The sequence below is a fragment of the Nothobranchius furzeri genome, chromosome 3 (assembly GCF_043380555.1).
Source record: "Nothobranchius furzeri strain GRZ-AD chromosome 3, NfurGRZ-RIMD1, whole genome shotgun sequence".
Lineage (NCBI taxonomy): Eukaryota > Metazoa > Chordata > Actinopteri > Cyprinodontiformes > Nothobranchiidae > Nothobranchius > Nothobranchius furzeri.
The window spans coordinates 40,484,727-40,495,110 of record NC_091743.1 but is presented as its reverse complement, the minus strand read 5'-3'; the positions used below and the strand labels follow the sequence as shown (position 1 = coordinate 40,495,110).

Here is a 10,384-nt window from a genome sequence, read left to right as displayed (position 1 = left end):
ATCACACACGTGTTGGAAGAAAACGTTGTTTCTCATTTGATGAGGTGAACAGTTCAACACAAACAAATTAATGCACCTGGCTATGAACTAGAGATGGGTTTACGTCCTAAACCTCAAAGCTCGCTGTAGAAATGACTTGTGTGGATAATCTGGTCTAATCCCGGATCCTGCAGGCTGAACTTTAGTGGCTGAGGCTGCGATGTGCCGGTTGTTGGAGGTGGAACGAGTAGTGCTGGACACCTTGGCGAACACGGTTTTGGCGATGGATGGCACTGTGGGACACGTGGTGCCGGTCTGCCCAGGCCTTGGCCTTCTTGATGCAGGTTAGCCGTGTCCGCTCCGTCAGAACCCTCGACTGGAGCACAGAACCAGACGTGGCTGGACCGGCTGTTGTGCTGCTGTTGATGCTGGTGGGCTCTGCATCCAACAAGCTGCAGCGATGCACAACAGGAATTTAACAATAACAGAACGTATTTGAAAGACACCGTGCAGACATCCAATTTTGAGGTCTGCTGCTGCCTCACCTGTCACTTCCCACGTTTGCTCTTGTGGCTCTGTGAGGAGGAACGTCAGATCTCTGCGTATCGTCCACGAGACCATCATGGCTTCCAGGTGAAGCTGCTTCTGTCAGGAGACCCGTATTAACCACATCATCTAAACCTGCCTTAACACTTTCAGCCCTGTGGAACGTGACAACTGTCCAGTGATGTCATAACCCTTATCGGTCTGCATCAGCCTGCTGCTTCGCACAAACTACGATAGCGGGCCTTTCTGAAACACTGCTCTCGTGGTGGTGGTATTAGACCTATGAAGGCTGGGCTTCTGCCACTTGCATCTACATGTTAAATGACTAAGGTGAGATAAAATTAACTGGCTTCTAATAACTAGACATTCTGGTGTTAGAAGTAACCAGTGGCGTGACCAGATCTTTTAAAATGGGGTGGCCCAGGTGAGGCACAACTTTGTGCATGGGTGGCACCAATGGTTATGCTTTTTTTGTTGTTTTACCCCCAAGCCTTTTGTGTACAATGAAAAGCCTATTTAAAGGTAAATTAGTGTGGTGGCACCTGGGGTGGCCAATCAGATTCTAAGGGTGGTACCCCAGGGCATTCCCTGGACACGCCCCTGGAAGTAACCCTAGTCTGTTGAGTACAACTTTATCCCGGACTGTCGTCAAACTCCCCCACGAAGCTCCAGGAGATATTTAATAACGACTTTTTAAGAATATATTTAATGAAACACTATCAGAAAAAATCATTTAGCCATGGCAGCCCGCGAAACACCAACAAATAATCCAAACGGGTTCGAATGAAGGCAGTTGGGATTGTTTGGTTTCATTTGAACCCCTTTGGATTACCATCATCTGGATGACTGAGAACCTTCACCAGCATACGACACCAACAAAGCTAATGAGACAAAGCAATATGACATCACAGCAACATGATTGGACAATGCAAGGCTGGTCCAAATATGTGTCAATGTTATTACTGATCAGATATCAGTAGATCCTTGTTGCTGCTTTATGCTAATCACCTGCCTGGCAATAATCCCTAATGTTTGCTAGTTTTAATGTCTACAGATAATCTAGATTACATGTCTGTACCTTGATGAGGGACAACAAGCCATCCATCATCCAGCTCCTCTCCAGACCTAATGTCCTCTGGGACTTCCTCTTGTCCCCCAAAAAGAAGACGGGCGATGGTTTTGAACATTTTGAGCACCCAAATGTTCTTTCTCCAACAAAAAAATGTGTCTTCTTCACTTGAGTTGCAAAAAAATTAAAAAGCAGTTTGAAAATAAATGTTTTTCACCAGATCACTCCAAAATGAATAACTGACGCTAAATCCAAAGAAGGCAGTGATGCAATGAAAGCTTTTCTTTATGTATTTTTCAAATCTCAGGCAGCGTCCAGTCAGCTGACCGGGTTGTCCAATCAAATGCCTGATGTGATTTTGGGTTGGAAAGAGCTGCCAGCTCCCCCCAGGACGTCATTGTTATGCCCATCTGTTTCTATATAAAGGGAGGAGGGGCTTCCCATCCAACATCACCCAGCATTCACTTTTAAACAATAGATTCCACTGTTAGCAATAAAATATGTCTTTAAATTCAGAATAACGAGCTTTACTTTACAGTATGATGTTGGTCCCAAGGGGGGTGAAGAAGTCAGAAACAAACAAAGATGTCTACTGGACGATAACAAGTCTACACCAGCTGCTACAGCCAGCCGTTCTTACCCCTCAGCTACAGTATTGTTTCTGTTTCAGTAAGAAACGTTTTCCTTTCCCCGCTGCTCTGTTACAGCATGCACATAATTGTTCTTGTAGTGTTTTAAATATTCAACCTAACTCGGACAGCTGCAGCTCCTCCCACATCAACCACGCCCACTGGTGGTGAAGGACCAATCAGAGGCCCAGAAAGGAACTCGCAGTTTGATTTGAGTGGGAAGAGTAAACATTCCCCTGATAACTCAGTCTGATTTCTACGATATTCTAACAAACAGCAACGTTATTGAAAAAGAAGAGAACAACAGATGTTTATGCCGTATGATGGCGGCTGCAGCTTTGACTTTTAAAAACGTCCGTAGGCAAACAGACTGGCTGTAGTTTTCTGTTGTGCTGCATTCACGTGTACCGTACAACCTGGGAAAATGTAACATTCTGTTTCATGCAATTTTCTGAATTACTGAAAGTTGTTAGTCTTTGTAGTTAATTAGTTAATTAATAAAGAACAAACCCACTCCAACTTTTATTTAAAAAATGCATCAGTCTTTTATTATTATTATTGTTGTTGTTGTTGTTGATATAAACCAAAATCTACACATGTGCAACAGTCTCTAAGATTAAAATGTTTATTTGTTATTTTTAATTAATTTACCCATTATAATAAACACACTAAACACTGAAGAAAAAGACTGAAGGAACAGCTGCACTGTTTTATAGTTGTGTTGAAATACATGAAAGATTTTTCCACTGAAAGTAAAATAATATATAAATAATATGACTGATTTGAAGCTCAAACTATGAAATGATGAAACAACAAAACATCACAGATCTTATTTCAAATGTGGAAAAACTCAGAGTTTCCATCTTTTACTTTCCACACTCTCCTCCAGCAGTCTGTCAGCTGCTCATGGTTATTATTCTAATGTAAGATGCATGTTCAAATGTTGTTGTTTAGCTTGTTTGTTTCCCTGTTCATGAAAGGAACTTGTTTAGTTGTTCATGTAAATATGTGATTTTATATGATGCACCGATATGACATTTTTGGGCCGATGCCGATATCACTGTTATAGCTGATAACTGATATTTGCTGATACCAAAAAATGACATTATTGCTTCTAGAATGAACAGATTTTGTACAGAATAAAAATTATTAAAACTGAATTGACTTTATTGTGCACACACACCACACACATTTACGCTTCTGAGATGATTATAACCACTGTCACATGACTAATCAAATGCACATCACCCCCTCACCCACTGAAACAGGCAAACCAATGGATAAAAGATGGAAAAGATATTGGTTGTTAATATTGGCCCAGGTTTATTTATTGGACCAATATGTCAAAAAATGACTCAAATCTGCAGATACCGATGTTGATGCCGATATATTGTGCATCTCTAGTGATTTTTCTAAACTGTTTTATATTAGTACTTTATTACTATTAATAAGACACAAGCTTTTAACTGTTTTGGTCCACACCTTCAGACAGCTCCCCGTCTCTGAGCCCCTCTCCTGGTTGTCTCTCCCTGCAGTCAGAATAAAAATGTATCTGGATGCTAAAATATTAAAACATGGAATTTATTATTATGAAACGGAGACTGACTTCTCGTTAAACAGCTTTAAGCTATTCCTCTATTGGTTTGTACTGAATTTTAATGAAGCCCTTGCTGGGCCGTGTTCAGCCCTCGCTGGGCTAACTCACCATGAGGATGAACTCCAGAGTGAATCTGTAAAAGTTCAGCTGCGGTTTGGCCTGCTCCAGCTCCCTTAGAAGGACAAGTCTGTTACAAGAATCTGCACCTTGCTTTGAATTCATATTTCTTTTTCTCATGTTATGTTTCTTATGTTTGCACTCGTTGCTGGGTGCTAATTCATTTGTAAGCTGAGAATATCAAAACTTTTATTCTCTCTATTTTCTCTTCAGCAGTCTCCACTAGTCTCCATTAAGTCCCTTCTTCTCCATCCTCTACCCTCACATACCCTACTAACATCACGTCCTCTTTCACCTCATCCACGAATCTCCTTGTTCTTCCTCTCAGCCTCCTCCCTGGTGGCTCCAGCCTCAGTATCCTCCTACCCATCATTGTCTCTCCTCTGGACATGTCCAGCCCATCAGTCTGTCCTCTCTTGCTGCCTTTGCACACCTGCGCAGCGCCATCTAGTGTCTGCTGGTATAAACGTAACATCTGGCTCCGTTTTGCTTCCAGAAGATGGAGCAGTTACTCCACCGACGCCGTCTCACAGATTAGATGAACGTTTTATTCAGGACGCTTTTGCCACCACGACTACAACAAAAATCTCACAAATGGAGAGACTGTTGACACTAATACTCTGGCTTCACCCCCCGTGGCAGTGCGTGTGAGACCAGGTCCTGGTGCTGTTGCTGTTGGTGCGTTTCACCACTAAACTCCATGAGGTGACTGCGTAAAGCTGTTATAAAGGTGTTTGGACCGCACTGCGCGCGTGGTGGCTCTGACCCAGTTGTCTCCAGCCTGTGGGTCAGCTGGGTGCTTGTGATTTAACTGGTGTGAAGTGTGAGGCGTGGAGGCTTCTTCCCAAGCACTTGAGCAGTGATATTGGATGCGGGGAGGGCCCTCGGGGCGAGCACACCCCTACCGCCCTGTGTCAGAGCGTTTCAGAACATAGGCCAGCATTTAGGCTCTCAGCAGAGCTGCTCCACTTCGGCCGGGAAGTTCTGGACCACACGGAGGATTCTGTGTTTTTCACCAGCGGCGTTGTCCCAAAGTCTCGTGGAGAAGCTGCGCGTCGTGGCCACGGACTAGTTTTACGCACGGATCTTCCAGCCTAGAAAAGGACAATGCCTCGTTCCTTCCTGGTTAAAAAGTATTTCGCCAAACAAAAACCAAACTACAGTGAACTGGAATGTCAGAATGGTGAGTCACAAACTTCTTTATTCCTTAATTAATCTATTGAAAGGCTCCCAAACACGAAAACGCGCGTCTGGAATATTATTTAAATAAATGTAGCAACTTTTCCTTCTGCCCGACTAGCTCGGCCCGTTAGACGCACTTTCCCCAGTTTCTGCTCGCAGACAGAGCTCCATTCATGTTACAAGCCCTCGTGAATACGTGGGAGGAAACGTTCTCATATGACTCTTATTTTATTGCTCAGTCAGTGCTGAGAACATTTGGGATCCTTCAGTGGGAACAGAGGGGTATGTGGGGTTTAGGAGTTTAGTTAGAGAGAATTCCACATGTGGGATTAGTTTGTCCTTCTTGTTCAAAGCTCTGACAGCAATTCCTAACCACACTTTCCCTTTCAGATGTTTCTCTGGAGAGGTATCCTCTGGCTGAGTTATCATCAGCAGACAGCATCTCCACAGCCACCTGCTTCACCTCAGGTCTGGTGTGGGATCTGAGCCTCCTCCCCACCCTCTACCTGCCCTCCTCCCAGTCAGAGGCCTCTGTCGCCTCCGGCCCTCTGGACCTCAGCTCCCCATGCAGCCTCAGCAGCAGCGCCAGCAGCAGCGGGGAGGAGGATGAAGGGCGCACCTCGGACCCCCCCAGCCCCGAACCCGTGCACACATATGCTCCTCGCCAGAGGATGAAATGCACCGGCATGATGGCTCACATCAGTCCGCCGGAGGAGGAGGAAGAGAGGGAGCCCACGGTCACAGCAGCCAGGCCAGCCTTCCTCTGCAAACACTGTCCCAAAGAGTACACCAGCCTGGGGGCTCTGAAGATGCACATCCGCTCACACACCCTGCCCTGTGTTTGCACCACCTGTGGAAAGGCTTTCTCCAGGCCGTGGCTGCTGCGCGGACACATCCGCACACACACAGGTAGCAGCCAGGTCACACAGGGCCCTCATTGCCTCTGGATGTGGGAATCAGAGCAGTGGGTTGTTGCGAGTCAGCATGCAGCTCTCTCCCTCATGATGACAATCAATCTGACGAAGTCAATACCTGATCAGCAGACATTACCACACAGGGAAGCCCTCTGTGGACTCATTGATCACTCATTGTGTTTAATGCATCAGCAACAATGACTTGTGACTAATTATCTTATCACTGCTGCTGGGAGAGAGCTGAATGAGGACGGGGAGGGACAAAAGCAAAAGCTGTGAAGAATGCCTGCAGGCTCGCTGCTATCAGCGGCCACTCACTACCTGCAGCAACTTGTTATGTGCTAATCTCATTTAGCTCTGATTTAATCATGTTAATTGAGTCAGGCTCTGAGAGCCACCAGTCAGCCATGTGATTCCTGTTATCTTCACAATATAACACTGTGGTGTGTGTGTTTGTGCGGGTGTGTGTGCATGTGTGTGTTTGTGTGTGCATGTGTGTTTGTGTTTGTGTGTGTGTGCGTGTGTGTGTGTTTGTGTGTGCATGTGTGTTTGTGTGTGTGTGTGTGTGTGTGTGTGCTTGTGTTTGTGTGTGGTGTGTGTTTGTGTGTGCATGTGTGTGTGTGTGCGTGTGTGTGTGCATGTGTGTTTGAGTGAGTGTGCGTGTGTGCATGTGTGTGTGTGTGTGTGTGCGTGTGTGTGTGTGTGTGTGTGTGTGTGTGTGCTTGTGTGTGCATGTGTGCATGTGAGTTTGTGTGTGTGTGCATGTGTGCATGTGAGTTCGTGTGTGTGTGCATGTGTGCATGTGAGTTTGTGTGTGTGTGCATGTGTGCGTGTGTGTTTGTGTGTGTGTGTGTGCATGTGTGCGTGTGTGTGTGTGTGTGTGTGCTTGTGTGTGCATGCGTGCATGTGAGTTTGTGTGTGTGTGCATGTGTGCGTGTGTGTGTGCTTGTGTGTGCATGTGTGCATGTGAGTTTGTGTGTGTGTGCGTGTGTGTGTGTGTGTGTGTGCATGTGTGCGTGTGTGTGTGTGTGTGTGTGTGTTTGTGTGTGTGTGCATGTGTATGCGTGTGTGTTTGTGTGTGTGTGTTTGTGTGTGTGTGCATGTGTATGCGTGTGTGCTTGTGTGTGCATGTGTGCATGTGAGTTCGTGTGTGTGTTTATGTGTGTGCGTGTGTGTGTGCATGTGTGTGCGTGTGTGTGTGTGTGTGTGTGTGTGTGTGCATGTGTGCATGTGTGCGTGTGTGTTTGTGTGTGTGTGTGTTTGTATGTGTGTGCATGTGTGTGTGTGTGTGCATGTGTGCGTGCTTGTGTGTGCATGTGTGCATGTGAGTTTGTGTGTGTGCATGTGTGCGTGTGTGTTTGTGTGTGTGTGTGCATGTGTGTGCGTGCGTGCGTGTGTGTGTGTGTTTGTGTGTGTGTGTGTGTGTGTATGTGTGTGTGTGTGTCCAGTCGCTCTGTGACCACCACATCTAAAGAAACTTAAAGGTGATTGGTTTCTGCTCTTTCCCATCCAGGCGAGCGCCCATTCTCCTGCCCCCACTGCAACAGGGCTTTTGCAGACCGCTCCAACCTGCGGGCTCACCTCCAGACCCACGCTGAGGTGAAGAAGTACCAGTGCGGCGTCTGCTCTCGCACCTTCAGCCGCATGTCACTGCTGCAAAAACACAGCTCCTCGGGGTGCTGCTCCACCTCGGCGTGAGGAAAAGGCGGACCCATGGAGAGCTCAGAGCGATGGAGGACATCTTGGAGAAGAGGTCTACACAGGACTGTTCAAGACCCACAAAACCACAAAGATCACAAAACTTTCTGATTTAAGAGACCTGGAGGGAACTAAACCTCATGTTGGATCTGACTTTACAAGCCTCTTAGCTTCTCTGTTCCATTATAAAACTGATGAGAAGCTTTTTGTTTTGAATCTTTCCTGTGTTTTTGCGGTTGGACCATCAGAGCTGAACTCCACGTCAGCCCCTCTGTTGCTATTGTGCCCATTCCAGACAACAAATACGTTGTGAACTCACAGGGGTTAGAGGTGTCTTTTCCTGTCTCTGTCCTGGTGCCGGCCAGCTCAGGATCACGGTCCAGACACAGCTGCTCAGAGGTAGGGGTGCGTGGGCGGGATAAATCTCTTGGCGTGTCTGAAAACACACACACACACACACACACCACACACACACACACACACACACACACTAAAGGCGAATGCACACACAGCTGTCCTCGGTGCTGCGGTGCAGATAGATGAGGTGCTAACAGGTGCTGCAGCCGTGACCTTCGCCGCTCCATAGCAGGTGACTTCTGATGCCCTTGGTTTGCTCAAGAAGAAAGAGGAAGCATGTCATCCCTGAGGAATGGCACCAGTTAGTGTGCTTTTTCAGCAGCAGGGATCATTTTAAGCCTCTGTTGTGACTAAAGCAGAACTTTAGTATTAATCTGATGAGTTTCAGAGATAGGACACGCAGTCCTACTGCTTCCCAAAGAGGACTGACTGTACAGCTCTGCTGCTGCAGGAGTGGAAAACCAAAGCCATGCACTCAAGGTTGCTGCAGTGTTAACCAAACCAGCCAAAAGCCATAGGACTCAGTGAATGTGCCATGAAATTGTATTACTTCAAACACCAAAATGTGCCTTTTTTTTTACCTCGTTTGGTAGCCGTAGTTTTATGACCTGAGTTCAGTATTAGCAGTGGCTGGGACCAAATATTTTTTACCATTTCCACCATGTCTGATACACGATGAAAGCCTAGTAAGCAGACAAATAGGAAATGTGACTTTTCCTGAATATTTTATGGCTGTTTTTTTTTCTAGTGCAATGTGTTTTTGTACCCTGCTTGTGTGTTCCACCCGTTTCCTGTATGAAATAAATGATGCATTTTCATTCAATAAAGTAATTTATGTTTATTAAAACTGTCACTGCTGTTTACTTCGGCACAGGGAAAGTCAGACAACAGCTGGATGGGAAGCATGTGGCGGTTCATAAATGTGTTTGATGATTAACTAGGAAACTGTCTTTTGGTGAGTTGTGCTGCAACACCGTTGCAGATGTGCAGGTGAGCACACGAATTGATGCACCTGCTTCCTCCTCCCACCTGCCGTGTCTCTGAGCAAACACGGGGTATGCAAATGTGAGCAGTTCAGTTAAAAAGAGAGCTTGAATAAAAGTGTTCTTCAGATTTGACAGGAACTGGTTTAGGATCAGCCAAAGCTCTATCTGATTGTTAGCTGGTGATGCAGTTAGTTATGTGTCAGTAATTTTCCTTCCTTCTTAGACGGTGAGTCAAAGTCTGGCTCCTCCGCTCTCAGCCAGGCTACTAGTCAGCTTGGCCGCCAGTCGGTTAGTGGGTGAGCGTGGGCTGAAGCCCGACGCAGTGAGGTCAACTGTTCCACAGACTCGTTCGACTCAGAGATGTACACATGGCTTCAAACGTATGGTACTGACCCACCTCTTCACATGAGAGCATCTGTCCAGAAACCATGGTCAGCATGGAGGTAAAGTACTGAGCCTGACTGGGTTCCTACCATCACCAGATTAAAGCTCCAGATTAATTTGAGGATGTTAACTCTCAGCACAGTTTTCTTCTTCTTCTTCTGTTTCCTCCTGATTTGCGTAGAGATCTAAAACGAGGTGCGACCTTCTAATTAAGCTTCCCCCTCCGTTCACATAAACCATCGGCCTCGTCTGTCTGTTGGAGATCAGAGGTCTGGATGGTGAAACGTGATGTCACATAGCAGAGAACCAAACTTTTTCTGACTTCTTAGAACTAAAAACAACATGCTCCTTTTCTGGTTCCCTGGGGAAAACGTTCAGGGCCTGGATCTGAAACCTGAGAGCGTTTTCCTGCTGTGTGCTTTACAGTGCCAGAGCACTCACTGTAATTTACCAAAAGTGGCTGCTATTTATGCCATAAAGCATGTGTTTAACATTCCTGAACCCCACTGTGTTTGTGTATTCCTCGCTCGCTCGCTCGCTCGCTCGCTCCCACTCACTCTCTGCCTGCATTTCTATTTGTGTGTGTGTGTGTGTGTGTGTCCCTGCAGCCCTTTCCCTCTTCACAAGAGGATCATCTCTCCCCCTCGGAGACAAGGCCGACAGGAAGTGGGAGTTTACATTGGCCTACTTTACCCAAAAAAGCAGGCCTGGGTTTTAAGCGCTGCAGAGATCAAGTGCTTGTTCTCCCGTTGCATTTTGCCACTACCAGCGCCATGTTCCTCCCCCCTGTTCCAGCTGTCCCACCCCAGAGCTGCCTCTCCCAGCCGAGCTTCTGGGGTGGAGTTGGGTGGTCAGAGGCTGAAGAGTGGCCTTCAGTGCAGCAGCAGTCAGGGCTCATGGTCTGTGAAACAGGAAGGAGCTGTCAG

General features: G+C 46.5%; 1 protein-coding gene across 1 annotated transcript; it reads left to right on the top strand.

Annotated features, from left to right (window-relative positions):
• The first annotated feature begins 4,814 nt into the window (after positions 1–4,814).
• Positions 4,815–7,900, top strand: snai1a (snail family zinc finger 1a). Its single transcript, XM_015960027.3, has 3 exons — positions 4,815–5,120; positions 5,510–6,028; positions 7,547–7,900. The coding sequence occupies exons 1-3, from the start codon at positions 5,045–5,047 to the stop codon at positions 7,729–7,731; spliced, it is 780 nt and encodes a 259-aa protein (XP_015815513.1). The 5' UTR covers positions 4,815–5,044; the 3' UTR covers positions 7,732–7,900.
• Positions 7,901–10,384: the final 2,484 nt, after the last annotated feature.

Coding starts and splice junctions, on each gene's coding strand:
- snai1a (XM_015960027.3), top strand. CDS start 5,045: ATGCCTCGTTCCTTCCTGGTTAAAAAGTATTTCGCCAAACAAAAACCA. Junction 5,121..5,509: donor TGAACTGGAATGTCAGAATG/GTGAGTCACAAA, acceptor TTTCCCTTTCAG/ATGTTTCTCTGGAGAGGTAT. Junction 6,029..7,546: donor ACACATCCGCACACACACAG/GTAGCAGCCAGG, acceptor TTTCCCATCCAG/GCGAGCGCCCATTCTCCTGC.